The sequence below is a fragment of the Macrosteles quadrilineatus genome, unplaced genomic scaffold, assembly GCF_028750875.1.
Source record: "Macrosteles quadrilineatus isolate MER2022 unplaced genomic scaffold, UCM_ALF_1.0 Scaffold_6__1_contigs__length_79288215, whole genome shotgun sequence".
Lineage (NCBI taxonomy): Eukaryota > Metazoa > Arthropoda > Insecta > Hemiptera > Cicadellidae > Macrosteles > Macrosteles quadrilineatus.
The window spans coordinates 66,357,409-66,375,915 of NW_026542599.1; the positions used below are offsets into that span (position 1 = coordinate 66,357,409).

General features: G+C 38.3%; 1 protein-coding gene across 1 annotated transcript; it reads right to left on the bottom strand.

Annotated features, from left to right (window-relative positions):
* Positions 1-507: 507 nt before the first annotated feature.
* On the bottom strand, positions 508-17,205 carry LOC128997077 (pyruvate dehydrogenase phosphatase regulatory subunit, mitochondrial-like). The gene is made up of 17 exons (XM_054422657.1): positions 17,080-17,205; positions 15,479-15,793; positions 14,938-15,065; positions 13,285-13,388; positions 12,367-12,508; positions 11,293-11,414; positions 10,147-10,420; positions 9,189-9,313; positions 8,471-8,667; positions 7,496-7,650; positions 6,902-7,038; positions 6,464-6,615; positions 5,157-5,355; positions 4,266-4,388; positions 3,945-4,088; positions 2,993-3,165; positions 508-2,727 (listed from the first exon to the last, which is right to left on the bottom strand). Exons 2-17 carry the CDS (start codon positions 15,775-15,777, stop codon positions 2,496-2,498), a joined length of 2,706 nt encoding a protein of 901 aa, XP_054278632.1. The 5' UTR covers positions 15,778-15,793; positions 17,080-17,205; the 3' UTR covers positions 508-2,495.
* Between the last annotated feature and the right edge of the window lie 1,302 nt (positions 17,206-18,507).

The window sequence follows — 18,507 nt, forward strand, 5'->3', positions numbered from 1 at the left end:
TTCTTGTTACTAATAATGATTTTCTGGACCTTTTATTCAAAGTAATATTTAGTTGCATTAGTGTCACTTTCAAGCTCGTTTCCTGATGATTCCTGTATTTTATCAATGTTTGGGTGGTTTATTGATGCATTGTCAATAACTATAAGCTCGTTGCCCATTTTACAGTGGTACTGTAATTTTGTGATAGTTAAATCAATTATATTTTTTTTCAAATCTTTAAAAGTTATTTATCCCCAATTTGTAATGTTGATTGATAGGGACGGACTATCTTGGGATTTTTTCCATCCCATATTATGGCTTGAGAGAAATATTTATCTCTCGACAATTAATGAATCTATTGAAAAACTGCTTTATAGCATCATGTAAAAGTTGTAATGCCTATTTTATTATTTATATTAATGGGTTGTTTCCAGTCATTTACAACTAACTTTTTTGGTCAGTAGTGTATAAGAACAAAATAGCCTACAGGTTTTAGGAAAATAAGACACATTTTTGTAATGTATTTTACTTGTCACATTAAAAATTCAACAAACCTCACAAAACTAAACATTCATACTAGATTATTTTTTATATAATTTTTTTTTGTGGATATTTACATAACTAATTACTTAAAAGGAACACATATTCCAGCTACAGCCAACATTTTGTTTCTTCTATGAACTTAACCCTTCCCCAACGGGTGACGGATATATCCGCCTAAGTCTTTGGCGATAAAGGACGGGTGACGGATATATTAGCCTAAGTCTTTGGCGATCGATAAAGGACGGGTGACGGATATATCCGCTTATGATTTTTGATGTTCCGGACGGGAAGTGGATATATCCGCCTTCTTTTCAGACAGACTGGCAGGTGCTTGAGCAGTAACCAGATGTTTCGCGGTACCAAGGCGCCACTTTCCTGCTCTCTCCAAGGCTGCGCTCTCTCCCGCACTCTCCCCTCTCTCACCTGCCTACCCTCTCACGCTCATCATCCTCTCCCCTCGCACCTCCCACCTCTCCTACGCTCCCCCCTCGATGTTTCGCGCTCAACACTACGTTGTCTTTATTTATTGTTTACATATTGTTCTTTATTTATTGCCTAACATTGTCATGGTCATATCTTCAAAGACGGGTGGCGGATATATCCGCTGCTTTTCTACTAATCCGCGGACGGGTAGCGGATACATCCGCATATTTAAAAACGAGTAAAAAAATTATTTTGACATTATGAGGTGTTCTATTGTGTTTATTTCATGTATACTTGTATAACAAAGCACAAAAAAGGAAAATTAATTTTTATTTTTTTAAATAATTTTTCCTGTCCTACATCACGATTTCGCCCGTCCGGGAAGGGTTACTAGTATAGTTGATCCTTAAATTGCACTAAGTCCCACTATCCCAAAACAGTAAGTTGGGCTAACCATTTTATTACCCTGGCATAAGACCCTGTGGATTAACTTGTAAGTAATTGTTTCTAAGATCTATTCTAATATCATCATTTTGTAACTGAGTAACTATGAACTAAAACCATAATAGCACCACATATATAAATTAAATAAAAGTATGTCACAAAAAGTTGGCCTAGGCATCTAGTTGAGTATTTTCTGCTTCACTATTTACTCCAAATTAAAATTCATTTTCTTATGCCCTCTGTAAAATATCTTTCTTAAAATTATCTTATTTGCCCTGAAAAGGCTTGTTAACAGGTTTGAAGTTTAACCTCAAAACAAAATAATTGGAGTTTTATATCATAAGATCTAGAGACTTATAGAACTAAAGAATTTCTTTTTTTAAATGCCCATTTTAAGGAACTCATTTACATTTAAAGCTCATGAGAAAAATCTTACAATTTTATATAAAGCTGGTCCATCATCAAAGATTGCAATTAAAACTAATAAATTTCATCTGAGTAACACTAAATACTAAATGTATTTATCATTGCACTAATCCCTTATGACCAACACCTGATGTTCTTTTTTTAAACAGACATAACTCTTCAAACCAGTGGATGTCCTTAAGTTTACAAATGTTAACCCATGTTTACTAAACTAAACTTAAAAATACTGCAAGATTTGGTTACATTATTTGCAAATTTCACTTTTACCTCAACAATTTTGACTTATTCATCCTCGTGAACAGTATAACATTAACTCATACTAAAACTTACGTTTTACTACACTTGTTTGTAAATTTTAACAACACCTAACTATAACCTCAACAATAAAACCGTAAAATTTGATCAAGCTTCAACAAATATATACATTTTTCATTAAAATCACAGTAAAGAAAGACTACGCAATCTCACTTTCTCTTATGGACTTATGGCACATTACCAATACTTAACATTAATACCGAAACCCTATCCTGGTTGACGCTAACCGAAACCCCCGGTCTGTGAGACCCCCACAAATGGAATTCCCCAAGTAAACAGTTTTGTCAACATGTGTTTTTGAAAATTCCCGTGGGCCTGTCAGACCGGGGTTTCGGTATAAATGTTAAGTGTACGGGTTACAAGATTTACGAGACCACAGAGGTGACGACTTTTGGCCGGTACTGTCGAACGTCATCATTGGACTCGTCCAAACCGATGATCTGTGGCACCGAGACATGAGCCTTACATCTGACTCTATTGCCGGCGATGTCGATGTGATAAACGGCCGAGGGGTCGGTGATGTAGTCTGTCGACACAATCTCACCCATACACCTCACAAACCCAAGGCATATCAGCTTCTGGATGTTGAAGCCATAACTGGAATCAAACAGAATTGAATTAAACTCTAGTAAATATCATTTTAGGAAACATCTTACCTCATAAAACATTTTTTGAGAATTTTTGTGAGTTTAAACGTTTAGGCTCCAAGGACTCTTAAGCTTGGCTTGCAATTCAACAAAAATCGGTAATCAACATCAACATACTCTGTCAGAGGCTCAACTTCATTTTCATTCTAATACCTTAACATGGGAATGGAATGCCTACTTTTCTCAAAGTCAAAGACACAAGACAAGTAACGTACCCAGCAGAAGTGACAGTACCGCAGTACTGGTGGTTGCGGTAGATAGGTTCGTTGCCCCACGGCCAAATGTCCTTATCAGGGTCAATGTCTTCCAGCTCCAACATCACCAGCCGCTGGGTCACTCCTCGCTCTCGTTGCCTCAACAACGCTTCTCGTCCGATGAAATGCGGCTTCTGTCAATCGAAAGTTTTACTTCAATGTGGAGGAAAAATGGCTACTCACACAAGTGGTGTGGGACTAAAACAACTCATCTTCAGCATAAAGAATGACCTTGGGACATGCTCAAAGCGTCTTTTCTAGGAACTCTTGCTGTGTCCAACTTGTGTTATAATATTGTAATCCTTTCTCCGTTTTCCCAGAGGTCCACTTCACACAACTCTGCTCTATACCAAGCTCCTGGGGAAAATCACTGGCATGATGAGCAGTTTGCTAACTCCGCACAGAAGCTATCTGGGGGTTATATGAGTTAGACTAAAGACTGGAAGAGATTTCAGACATTTACACAGCGTAGCTGCACCATTTCCCATAGAGGTCATGAAGCAGATTACTTACCTCTTGTTATGTACTTCAAGTTACCTGAAGCTAGTTACCTGCCTACCTAATTGCTTGCTTCATGTGAACTTGGCTTGAGAGAATAAATCATCTGGCAACAATCTGTAATTAATTTTCCTCCGACGTAGACAAAACTACTAGTCAGTTCAATAATCTTCGTTCACTTGAAACTATTGTCTTTGTCGTTGGCTAAACCTCCGTAGACAGACAACCGAAAGCATAAAATTACCAACATACAAAATTCTTTAATATTGATCGTCTATACAGTCTACTGTGTCCCCTTCAGATTACAACAGGTGAGATATGTTTTGGTTTTGTTAGACTTTCAACTGTCTGCAATTCCAAACTTACATTGGCACTTCAAATGGAATTTATCACATAGTACGGCACAGCTACTAACCTCAAAGCTGACCAGGTTGCTGCCTGCCTCCAGAGGTGTTGTGAGGCTAGTCAAGTCCTCGGCCCACAGAGGAATGAACTTCTCAATCCTGAGGAACCTCTGTGTCAACACTCCTACGTCTCGGGCGCCGTAGTCTCGGCCCACCTGACACGAACACAGACAGTTTCACCACATAAACATTGGGGTATCGGTACAACTTGCACCGTCTTAATATTCAATTTTGCTAAATATATTTTTTGCAGTAGGCCCACTAACTATCAGGAAAATATAATTAGTAAAATTGTGTATGCTAAGACTAGTCCTTCATATCAAGCTACTTACATTGATGAGTCGATCGTAGACATGTAAAGCATACTCTGAAGGCACATACAGACAGTAGCCAGGCTCTCCTGTGTGTGTGAGAGCCATCACCATCACATCACTGGCGTATCCGACATCCACCTTCTGTAACACACATGATATACTGGATAATTGCCTATTACACACACGAGCTTCAGTGTCTAAGTAGTGTTCTATGCATCAAGTAGGTAAGAATATGAGAGGTCTAATTTGCTGGGTGTGGAATATTATATGGAGAGGAGAGCCTATTACCATTTTGTAAGCACTGATTACTAATCAGTTTGCTTGGGTAATCTTGATAAGCTTAACAATTTCACTTTTGTTTCTGAAAGAAAAAAATATATCCCCTAGTTTAATGAGGTAATCTCCCAAAACCCAAGATTCAACCATATCAAAATACCTTGCAGGTGAAATGCTTGATGCGGAACTCAGTGTTTGAGAGTTCGCTAAGCAGCGCCCGAGACTTGGGTCCGGCCATGTTGATGACAGTGTACATGGAGGTGACGTCGTTCAGCTTATTAATTAATAGGACATTTAATATGATGAGATATTGGAAATGTTTGTGGTTTTGGCAATTTCTACAAATAGTTCCTTCTACAAAGTACCTTCCAAAATATGCCTTATATAGGCCTAAATTTACTTATGATTTAAATTAACTATATAGGACATAGCATCACTAAAAGGCAGCTGATTAATGCAGTGCTCAGCTAAAATCTTAAACCCTTTGGCAGATGTAGTCGACCGTCAAGAGTGTAACTACAACTATCTTTACAAGCTGTCTATCTTTCACTTTTGTTTCTGAAAGAAAAAAATATATCCCCTAGTTTAATGAGGTAATCTCCCAAAACCCAAGATTCAACCATATCAAAATACCTTGCAGGTGAAATGCTTGATGCGGAACTCAGTGTTTGAGAGTTCGCTAAGCAGCGCCCGAGACTTGGGTCCGGCCATGTTGATGACAGTGTACATGGAGGTGACGTCGTTCAGCACCACAGGACTGCCGGAGGGCAAGTTGCGTCTCATCCACTCGTAGATCCTCGTCTGCTGACTGGTGGGCGACACCATGAAGTAACTGTCACATAAACAGATGGTTAACAACAACAAACAGATGACTGTGTACATGGAGGTGACGTCGTTCAACAATTGTTTTAGCATGATATCTGTATACAGTGGACTTTCACTAATCTGGCTTTACTTTGTAACTAGGTAGTGCCAGATTAATGGTTGTGAACGAGATAAGCAGGGAAAAATTGAGTATATAGCAATCTTGCTGATTAAGGACCACAGGAGAGGATGGGTAAGGCTTCAGTATCATAGGATAAGCAAGCTTACTTTATCTTCCCATTCTCAGACTGTTGCTTGTAACTTACTGCGTCCAGAAAAGAGGCAATTTAGACGGATCACAGAATTTATCACGGGTTGTAGCTCCTGAAGGTGCACCTAACTTGCTTAGAGGATCCACAACAGGGACACTGCATAGGAAATATGGACAGTACAGACTACCGAACATATATTTTATAACTGAAAAACCTTTGAATGACAGAAGAGAAAAAAACTCTTGGAATCATGGTAAGGGGTGGACAGCTGCCTAAGAAGAATCTCATAGACAGGATGCTACAATGCATTTAGCAACTTAGGATTGAAGAGCTTTGAGGTACCGAACGGGGAGCGTAAAAGCCCTCATATGGCTGACAAGTCTAGTACAAAGTACGCCCGACTCAATTAATCAATCACAGGGAATTCGTTAACAAGTTTTGGGAACATCATAATCGTCTCCCAAGAAACATCTCACGCCATTGAGGAGTCATTATGGGTTTTTGATTACAATTTAATTGCAGATTCTTTCTGTGATGACAGTAACATTTTGAGAATAAATGCTCACCTCGGCTGGATTTTCTGGGTTACTTGATAATTCTAGCTTTTAGGCTAGGCTCCGCTGGCCTTAAGATAGTTTGAAAACATAATTTCCTAATCTTGAAATCATTACTTAAAAGTAAAGCTAAACACCCAATACAGACACACAAACAAATTGCTTCTGGTCATGTCTCACTCACAGCCAGGTTATAGAAGTTTAGCTATGAAAAACCATAATCCAAAACTATAACCTATTTTTTTACAAAGACCAAGATATTATATATATTTTTCTTTTGGTGTTACATCTGATATAAGATATCCCTCACCTATTTTCAGTTTGACGCACCATGATACAGTCATTTTCATAGCCCCCTCGCTCGTTCTGCATCCCTGTGTGTACGATACCACCGACTGGGATGTCTACGTCGTTGGAGCACATTTTCTGTAGGTACTCGACCACTGCCTTCCTCTCTGTCGACTGCACAACAAAATACCATGATCCAATGAGCCACAGTGGTGAATCAATCCGATCTTAACTGTGTCCGGCGTAAGTATGATACCTACAGTATAAGATACTACTGAAGACTATGGTTTTTTCAACGCTGATAATAATACAATACAATAATCAGATGATTTTCTAAAGTACAAATTCAAAGGAATTTAAGTCTACAATGCAAAAATATTTATAATTTCAGCCACAGAACCAAACCATCCTTTAAAATAGACAGTTATTAATCTTTGCAATAACGTTAAAATATGACTACCTTGATTTCAATTTTAGAAAATGAAGACATATCAATGATTCCCACTCCTTCTCGGCAAGCCAAGTGTTCAGCCACCATGAAGTCAAAAAATCTTGGTTTGTAGTAAGTTCCTTCAGGCATTTTTGGTGGTTTTCCAGCTGAAAACAGTGATTTTGTATTTTAGTTTTTGCTAGAATGTAAATCGCCAATCATCAGAAGCACTTTCTAGTTTAAGAAGCTACAAATTTACGAGAACAAATTTAATCTTGATAAATAACTACAGTATTTGAAATATCTAGGGATAGGAATTCATAAAGCGAAATTCAAATTTATGAAAAACTTGTTTATTGTTTAGATTGAACATTAAAATTAAAGACAGCATTTTGTGTTAGATAGGCAACAATTTTAGGGGGATTGGCATGCATAACCTACTGGTATGACGATTAACAAAAACATTTTTTGTATGCCTGGTTAAGAAATAAATACAACGATAATATACAGAATACAGATCAGGTACTTCCCTATACATTTTGCTTAACATACAAGTTACTGAATTTTTAAAATACAAGAAAAAAGTATAAGCTAAAATAACAAAATCGTATCTCAACTACGTACTTTTACAAGTAGTGTCGAAGTAGAGGGGTCGTTCGTAGCCCATTCTGACTCCAAACACTGCGCCGCGAGTCTCTAGCACAGAGTACAATGGAGAACATCTCAGTCTGCGTCCTGTCTGGTACTCACTCTGCGTGGGATACTCTATGGCGTAATGTCTGTGACATAGAGTAGTCAGGATACAGGAGATAATTAATAGAAATTAATTAATAGGACATTTAATATGATGAGATATTGGAAATGTTTGTGGTTTTGGCAATTTCTACAAATAGTTCCTTCTACAAAGTACCTTCCAAAATATGCCTTATATAGGCCTAAATTTACTTATGATTTAAATTAACTATATAGGACATAGCATCACTAAAAGGCAGCTGATTAATGCAGTGCTCAGCTAAAATCTTAAACCCTTTGGCAGATGTAGTCGACCGTCAAGAGTGTAACTACAACTATCTTTACAAGCTGTACAAGTAAGACTTCACAAAACCCGCAGTAGCCAACATGTACTGAAACATGAAAGTCAATCTTAAAGCTACTATATTTGCCCTTTGGGGGTTTGCCAATACTAGTGTAGTAGACCTTTGGATCTGAACATTAGCCAAGTAGTTTAAGGCGATGTCTCCCGGGTAAAAATAAATCACCATGGATCAATGGTTAAAATTCTGTCTCAGTCATGCCTGGTGTGCAAATTATGAACGTTACATCTGTAGCTGAGTTTGGAGATAGAGGCTTATGTAACGTACAGAATCTGGCTCAAGAAGAAGTTGACAACATGTGTAGTTGCACAAAAATCAGGCATTTTATTACGTTTTTGCTTATACTTACTAAGTGTGTCCACCAAAAATGTATTTTGTAAGAAATTAAATTTTTCTGTTTATAAAATAAGTAAGATTGTGATATTGATAGGTATAAATAATTCAATGAATCCAGAAGCTTAAAGTTTTGACAACTAGATCTTTTGCAAAGATGAAATGTCCATACCTTTCAACAATTTCCACAACTCTCTGCTGCAAATACTGTCGGTTGTTGTGAAGATCGACAAAACGGTTGACTTCAAAAGGCAACAACTCCTGGGTGGGCGTCCCTTCTACTATCCAGTCTGCCACCGCCTTGCCGATCCCTCCAGCGCCTTGCAGAGAGTTTCCGTTCATTCCTACGGCCACAAAGTAGTTGTCCACCTGCAAGATAGTTTAGTAAGTTATTTTTGTTTTTAATTTCACATTTTAAGATGTTACAAACTAGCCTCGAACTGTTTAATACAATACTTTAGGATAGGGCTAGAGGGTGAAGGCATTTATCTTGCTAAAAGCCGTTAGTGATTGGCAGAACTTGAACCTGGGACCTTGAGGACTAAGGCCCTACCACGCTGTACCACAAGACCAGCTGCTCCTGAAGTTACAGCATTATTGGACCCAAGCCGGAAATAAGTTGGCAAACTTTGTGGCATGATGAACACACAAAATTAAACTACAATCAAGAGTGAATGCCTAAAGTTGAACATGTTTCTTCTTAGTTCAGACAAGATCTAAAGGTGTTGTCTCGATGTACCCATGACACTGTAGTTATACCACACAGATCTAGCATGCAATCTCATGGTATTCCATCATCTGCAGGGAGGGTCATATAACATAAAATGTTCCTATGAAGTGTAAAACAATCAAAATTAAGCTGAAATAATGAGAAAACTTAGTTTTCTCACCTCAGGCGCTTCACCCAAAATCCATTTCCCATTGGGTGTGAAGTTATCAGGTGCGTTCGTCAACACTGGGTTTCTGGAGTTTTTCAGGAAAGGAATTCTATCTTGTGCTGCTTCCCATAACGGTGCTGTAAAAAATATGGATTTATAAAAATTAAAATTAAATGATCGATGATGATGATGGATTTTTAAAATTGAATGAAATTGGATTTAAGTAAATTTGATCTTGATCAGACCCTGCATAGTAGTATAACTACTTAATATTATTAACAAATCTTGACTTGTAGAAAAGATCAAACTTTACGAGACTTTGCAGTAAGTTTTTTTCCTGTGGTGGAGGAAGGCAAGTTACAACTTCTTCTTTATATCACAACTCACCGAGCCAGATGTAGAGTTTATCAGCGTCTGGTTGGCCAGTTTTAATAAATGTTCTGTTTTGGTGTTAAATTGTATCATGTGTTTTTTCCTTTTAAATCTCCTGACAAACTTCAAGAGGGATGGCTAGACACCTGATAATGTGCTTCATTCCCGACAGCTTGAAACTGCTGTAGTTAATTACAATAGTAATGTAGTTAATACAACAAAGGATCGTTTTGACAGAAAAAATATGACTTAAATCTTTATTATTTTGTAGAATAAGGAGGATAGCAGCTATCGGATAGCAGAATCGTAGGTAGGCCTGTATCTCCGCTGTGTGTTTTATGGCCTACGTAAACTTCTTCAATGGCCATAAAACACACAGCGGAGATACAGGCCTACCTACGATTCTTCAACGTAAGCTAGCTGCTATCTCCCATATTCTACAATTGAAAATCCTGGCCTAGAGCCTTCCCTTCAACAAAATTACCTTTATTAGTTAATTCATACTATCAAAGACCATCCATCACAAAGATCAAATTTAAAGTATTTCCAAAAAAGCTACAAAAAAACTCTTTCATTCTGAAAGCTTTACAAAACTTACAAAAATGGTTCCAGTCCTCAGCGAGCTTCCCCTGCCAGTCGCGAGGTATCTTGGTGTCAACAAACGCAGCCTTGGCGTTCTTCTCAAACCCTCCGACCATGAAGCCCCCGCCGAACTGACGGATGTAGGTCTGAGAGTCGTAGTCACGCACGTAGGGTAGGGTGTCTGGAGGGGGGAGGCCGCCCAGTTCCTCTGTAGTCACAAGGAAGTGTTGTACCGGATACGCCGGAACTCTCACCTTAGGCAGACAACGCTGCCCCAGATCTCTCGCCCACTGTTACACATGATTGTTAGTAAGATGCTAACAGTTTGTATCCCAATGATAAGTGGTTAGGTACAGCACAATACTTCACTGTAGGTATGTAATAGCATATGGATTGCCGAGTAATATGGAAAAAGGTTTTTAAAATACCTGCTATTAGACAATCCAAAACACAGCTAGATAAAACTTCTAGTTACATAAACCAATATCAGACAGCCAGACAAACTTAAATTCTCGTCTAATGTTATCAGAATACTAGAACGGGGAAGGGTAAAAAAATTAGTAAAACCTGAAGTGATAAGAGACTACGTACAAACCTAATACATTGACCACCTGCAGTCTAGACTCAAACTCCAATGGGCTCGTGTTGTCCTTTAATTTATAAGCTAATCATTTACCAGAATTTTTTATTTTTCAACAACTTTGACAATCTTCATAGGAAGATAAAAACCAACACCATTGTATCGGCTGAAACAAGTTATGTTATCTGCAATTTTTTTCATAGTCTAATAGCAAGTATTTTAACCTTTTTCAATTCATTTATACAACAATCCACAAATGTAAATTCACTTAGTCTGCAGGTTTGCTGCGGCGGGGGTATTTTTTTATTCAAAGCTCCTGTTTGGTAAGAAATAGGTACCAAGTAGGCCTATGCAATTTAGTAGACCTTGTATGCTTCTATTTATTTTTTCTAGCCTTGAAATGATGATAGAACCATAAACATTTAAGTTAACACCTTGGTATGAGAATCAGACAAACAAGTACTAAAATTGATTGTCAACAAATTGTTACTATTAACACATGTCGCATGCAACTCATCGAACACATCGTAGTTTGCAAGACAAAGCCTACCTCTTTGAGGAAAAGAGAATAATGATACTCACCATGCCAGCACAGTTGACAAACTTTTCACACTTTATAGTCCCCAAACTAGTCACTACAGCTTCTACTCTTCCGTTTTTGGACAAAACTTTTTCTACAGTACAGTTTTCGACATACTGGGCTCCTAAAACAAAATCAGACAGCAAGAATGTACTTCCAATAGGTGTGTGAAAACATCTGAACCTTAACCTTCTTTAGACTAAATATTTCAGAATTCAGATTGTTTTAAAATGTTGTAACAGGTCCAATTTTCATGGCAAATATTTGAATTTGATTATAAATAAATAAGATTTAATTGTTTAGAAGATTTTTAGTTGGTTAGGCAAATTTGTATCAATATTTTGTTTGGTTTTTGTTTTCATTTTTTTAAGGTTTCAGTTTTTTATTCTATTTTATTTTGTGTGTTTTTCTACGCCAATGGCAGTTTTTACATTTTGGAAGGGAACAGCCCAAATCCTAGTCTTGTTACTATCTACAGTCGACCTTTTCTCAGATAGCATCATTAATTCACAACCCAATGAAAAATGGTACCTGGGTCTGGAAACGATCTTGATGGAATCAAACCAGAGACCTTCAAATTTGAAGGCGAGCACAACAACCCTTTAGCTACCCAAACAATTAAATGAACAGTTTTTATTTGTTTTAATTTTGCTACCAGTTTACATGCAGATTATACATACATGCAGAATATAACACTGGTGTAGTCTCTAATGCCATAATGGTACACAGAACACACTATATCAATGGAAAAGAAAGATTTCCATTCCCAATGTATAATAGGCCTAAGCTTTTTAGGTTCAGGGAGCACCAAAAGGATATTTCTTCAAAAAAACTAAAAAATTAGTCTCTAAAATGCTTTTTGGGTTTTAGGACGTAAGGCACCAACCCGGGATCGTTTTTCGCATTACTTCAGGCTAGGCCTGGGGGTTGCAGCATCATCACATAGATAAAAACCATCGGTGATTCGGCAGGATTTGCACCAGACACCTAGGGGACCGAAGTCCCGAGCTCTACTACTTGACCAACTCGACAAATACCAAGTACTAAAAAGTATAGAAAACAAAACCTCACCTTACCTCCCTGGTTGGCGAGTGAGGCTAGCGTATGACAGATAGCCTTTGGATTACACGTTGCATCTCCAGGTACCCACACAGCCCCCTCCAAGTCCTCTGTATAAAGGTAGGGGTGTAGACGCTTCAGCTCATTGGGTCCCAGCAACTAGAAACAATATAGTACTTTGGTATGGTATGAATGGAAAAGGTAGTAATTTGTTAACGCTCAAGGTTTTTTTTCCTAGGACGCTAGGCACGAGCCTGGGATTGTTTTTCACATTACTTCAGGCTAGACCTAGGGGTTGCAGCATTATCACTTAGATAAAATCCATTGGTGACCTGGCAGGGATCGAACCCGGGACCTCAGGGACTAAAGTCCCGCGCTCTAACCACTAGACCAGCTCGCTCCTCCCCCCCTCCTGATAAGCTCAAGGTTGGACTTCTTGTTATAGGTCCGAACTGCACATTATTAATAACCTTCTTTTTGTGTTATTTATATAGTTTTAAATAAATTAGAACGATATTAGAACAGACCCGGTAATTATCATAAACATAAACTAATGATGTTACTGGTCCAAAAGTATAGTTTAGTATAGGATTCGGGCATCATCCAGAGGGGGGTCTCGGCCCCTGATTTTTGCATTGTAATTTAGGAATTGGTCTAATTATAAGGATAGTACAGCAGATCGTCATAGTACTCACTAGTGCGGACGTTAATCCACACATAATTCAGTCAATGAGTCCTGTCTTAAGAATTGGCTGGTCTATATAACACAAAAATAACTGGCGAGGCAAAGCGTCAATTAATTAACTTGCGTTGAAATTAGCTAGGTCAAGGGGGATTCGTTTAGACCTCTAGACTTCAGAATATATTGTCTTGCTGATAAACCACCATACTTTTCAGGTAGACTACATTAACTTATTTCTTATTGTAAATTTTACCTCACACTGTAGACCGGTGGACGTGTGGCATGACATCCTTCTCTTCAAAAATATTAATCTGTCTTTTGTTTGTGCGAGGTTCAAACTGCCCACCCTTCTTAGATCTGAAATGTTCTTAAATCAGAAACTTATTGATGTGATAAATATATTAAAATTAACTTATCTTGCATGAAGGCCAAAGCTTTTTATTGCTGTAACTTGCTTGTAAGGTAAGTTTGGTAAGTAAGTTACGTTTTGAAATAAAAGAATAATGAGTACAGATAGGCCTACAGGAAAGAAATTTATTTTTAAAAATCTACAACTCATGAACTATTTTTTTTACATAACTCCCGCGATTTTCGAGGGATTTGTCATAACGTGATACAAGTTTGAGTATACCCTCCTCGTAGAATGTTGCCGCCGATGTAGTTAACCATGAGGTAACACGTTCTTTCAGCTCTTCATCGCAGATTAATCGCTGACTGCCAAGAAAAGACTTCAGATTGCGAAACAAATGATAATTGCTTGGAGCGTGGTCAGGGCTGTATGGAGAATGTTCAAAAACGTCCCAGCCAAAGCCCTGAAGAAGTGTCTTTGTCACACATTCCGCGGTTTGTGTTCCATTCAGAACGGTTTTAGGCACACAATGTGCGCAAAGTTTACAAAAGTCAAGTTTTTCAGTAACGATCTCGTAAACTACTGTTTGTGAAACTTGTGGAAATTCATGTGCAAGAGCACTTATCATAAACTTACGGTTTTCTTTAATCTTCTCATTGACTGCACTAATCAGTTCATCGTTTACCACAGATGGACGTCCACTTTGTTCCTCATCATGCACTATATCTCGCCCTTCTTTGAACCATTGAATCACACACTACATTGTCCCCATTAACCTCACAGATTTGTCGGTGAATGACAATTGCTTTAACGCTTTTGCATTAAGAAAATGAATCACCGATTGAATATTCAATCATTTCACAATCTACGGGATTCTAATTAACGCAGCCATTACAAACAAGCCCTACGAAGTGTAAGACAACAATAGTGAGTTCAAAATGGCGTCATTTGGTTGTGATGAGCTCTCTGACGCTAGAAAGACAACTCTTGGCAATGTGGCAAGAGGTAGATATCTTCCCGAGAAGGAACTAATTGGGAAACTACAGGCTTTCATTGTGTGCCTGAATTTGTAAGGTCTATCAAGGAAACAATTGTCTGGGGTGTGCAATAATTTGATTTTCGGATGAAGTGCTTCATGGTCTCGGCCTGCCCCTTTTAGATAAGATAGGATGGCGTCATTTCCTTCCAGTTGACACAGAGTAACTCTTGCGATCGCAGCGATATCCGGGAGAGTAGGGGAAACGGAACTTACTTTCCGAACGTAGGCTACCTCGTATGTTACGATTTCTTAACTTGTTCTACTAACTGACATGACCTATTATATATGTACCTATAATGTTTAATAATATAAATTAAATCAAAAATATCCCATAATATAAAGCCCTACTAAACACGATAGCCGAGCAACAGTTGTAATCATACCATGCATAATGAGCAATCCTACAGACCTACGAGGTAGGCCTACGTGTCACGTGATTGTAATTTATTGGAAGGAAACATTACTTATTACCGGTAACCTAATGTTAACCTACTACTATTTCCTAAAAACAGTCTTACCTAGGTTATATCCATCGTCTTGAAGTTTTTGGTAGAGATGGACGCTATTCCAAATTATGTTTTTTTCAGCAAGCGGTTTAAACAGACCGAGAGTACCAGAGCCGAAATGGGAAGTTCCTCCGCAAATACTGAAACCAAATCATAAAAGTTTTAGTTTTATTAATATAGTTTAGTCTAACATAAGCATAAATGAGGATACTAAAACACCATCAAAGTTCATGAAAATCCTAAATATCCTATCAAATAACTTAGATTTAAATATTGAGTACAGTTCCGCGGGATATATTATCAGATTAAATAGGTATCGATATGTAAGCTATAGATTTTTATTTGGTTCGATAAAAATATTCCACCAAATTTTATTTTAGGCTACCTTAAAAAAATTACATAAGTTGTTTGTTTATTTTATCCTTAGTTTTAAAAGATCCGTTTCTCCATTTTGAATTAAACAGTCAATTTTTGTATATCCTGGATTAGGGCCTATAGATTTTACTAACGTTCATAAAATAAGCTAACTTATTACGTAGCTGAAATAAGTTACCTTCCCTGCTCCACAACCACAATGTCATTCCAGCCATTTTGTACGAGATGGTACGCTACCGAGTTGGCAACTACACCGGCTCCGCAGATAACCACTCTGGCTTGAAACGGCAACGTATCATTGCTGATCACACTCGGTAGACTGCACTGTCTCAGAAACCCATTGTCGTTCGGCAAATGTAGATTGTTTGTCAAAACAATAAGCAAATCATCGTAGATCTTTCTCTTGTTAGGCTTGAGCAATCCAACTTTAAAAGAACTCTTCAACCATGGAGAACTTAACTGGGACAGTGAAAACATTGAATTCCAACTCAACCTGAAAAAAGAACACTAGCTTTTAGCATGAACTAGTATCGACTTTTTAGGTTTATTTGTTACTTAATACTTCATTCATCGATGATCGACAATGTTGGATGGATTGCGTCAGTACATTTAAAACACTACGATTAACATACAAGAAACTCAAACTAGGCTGTGGCAGAAAATAAAACATTTGAAGGGTAGGGGCTCTAAAGCTACTTCTAGGGGCTCTTCACTCAGCTCCTCTAGCGAGTAAGTTACAGTAGTTGTTTTACCAGGCAGTTTCTAATTGCCGCTTTTAAAGAGGTGATATTCATCCCTCGCACCTTCACCGGCAGAGTGTTAAAGAGCCTCATGGCACAATGGGGAACTCTTAAGCGTATACACTAAGACTACATGGTGCAATGTCAAGGTGTAGGGTTTGACGAGTACCCTAGAGGTTTCACCCCCTCATCCCTTTTGTTGAGCTGTTTCGGAGTGCAGAGCAAGGTCTGAGTTTTATCTGCATTTATTATTAGGCGGTTTAGTGTGAACCAGTTTTTGGCCAGCTCCAAAAGATCATCAGTTTTGGTATGCAGTTGTTCAATGTAGATTCCTCTAGATATCAAGGTGGTGGTGTAAGCGAAAAGGAGAGTAGAACCATTCAGCCCCATTGTTTACCAATACACTAAAAAGGAGAGTGCTGAGCACCGAGACCTGTGGCACTCCATTTGAGATGTCTTTAGGCAGGAGAAGGACCCATTTATTGTAACTACTTGCCTGCGATTTACCATAAGTTATAATAGGGTAAGGAATTCGGTACAATTCCGCCCAACACAATACTTTGTCAGTTTGCCTGTCAGTAGCTCATCGGACACCACATCAAAAGCGCTTGCTGACATAGCAGTCTGCGGAGGATTGACTCGTAATGAGAAAAAGTTTCTGTTATTGTCTTTACAAGACTCATAATTGTAGTGGTTGTGAATACTACACCCTTGTTAAGCCTGACCATAGACCTAGATGAACTAACGTAATATTACATAAGTTCTATGCCCTGATCTTGGCCACAATGAGAAGTGGCTCCTGGTTCTCAATCAAGAATCAATCTTCATAACACTAAAAATCTAAGTAATGGAAATATAGGTAGATTGCAGAATAATTTGTCTACTCGCTTCAATTAAAATATATCAATAACTGCACACAATTTACTTTCAATCAGCTTGGATTAGTAGGCCTAGGCTACTAGCATTGCAATATATTTTTAGAGCATATAGCCCTATGTCTATTATATAGAGAAATAATTCATTGTTGAGTTTATCTCACCTTTATAATCAAATTGTATCAAAACGTATTCTTAAATCACAATTTTTACATAACAAATTTCAGCCAATTCTAGAATTTCTACGCAATTAATTTAGAATTGAAAAACATAACCTCGGCCTCGGCGGATTCTTCTGCGTCGTCTACACAATGTTTATATTTTATTTTTGTATTAAACAGATGATTTCATTTTCTGTTCCCTTTTTTTATCTTTTGTTCTGGGGTAGGTTAGATTAAATGCCGAATAGCTCTTATATTATCAATGTGGCGTACCTATCTAAAACCATGGATTAAAGGTTGACTGTCTACTCTTTTATCTATGTCTGAACTAATGAAGCTAAAACGAAATAAATTAATTTTATCAGCTAACTAACTTTAACTAAGTAGGCTATTTTCATGATGGATTTTTATGATGGTGTCACACTTAAGTGTTTTGTAGGGTAATAGTATCATAGATAGTGATGTGACGAGTTGAGTTGGCGAGTCGAGTTGACTCGAGTCAAGACCCGAGTCGAGTCAACTCGAGTCAACTCAATTCCAACTCGAGTTCTTTTTACGAACTCGTACGGAGATTGCCGAAGCTACACGAACTCGTAACGTTACGAGTCCGACTCGCAAAAGCCGAGTCAAGAAACCGAACTCATACGGAGAAAGCCGAACCTTAACGAACTCGGGACGTAACGAGTTGACTCGAGTTTACTCGCACTCGCTTTCGGCCAATAGCGTCACAGCTTTACGAGTCAACTCGCATAGATTCAACGCTATTGGCCGGTACTGAGTCGGCCGACTCGCAAAACTAACGAACTCGTACGGAGAATGCCGAACTCACACGAACTCGGAACGTCTCGAGTCGAGTCAAGTTGACTCGTAAAGCTGACACGCTATTGGCCGGTACCGAGTCGGCCGACTCGCAAAACTAACGAACTCGTACGGAGAATGCCGAACTCACACGAACTCGGAACGTCTCGAGTTGAGTCTGACTCGACTCGTAACTCGAGTTCACGGCAGTTGGCGAGTCGAGTCACTCGAGTCAGGAAAGTACCCGACTCGTCACATCACTAATCATAGATAAAACATAATCTATGGTAAAAGATTGAGAGGAGGGTAAAAAGACCAAATTATTATCCCTCCGACTGCTGGATAGGGGACAGCTCACTTACTCTACAGATCATAGACTATACGAGCTTTTTAAATAATATTGAAGGTTCACTTGCACTACAGGCTCGTATACTATACGAGCCTATCGAAAATAAAAAATAAATGAAGAGGGTTCACTTACTCTACGAATCATTGTGCCTATGAGCCTCGTGTATTATATTTAAAAATACAGTAGGAAGGTTCGCTTACTCTACAGATCATAGTGACTATGAGCCAAGCTTACGAATTATTTGATAATTTAGGAATCGGCTCGTATAGTATACGAGCCAAAAT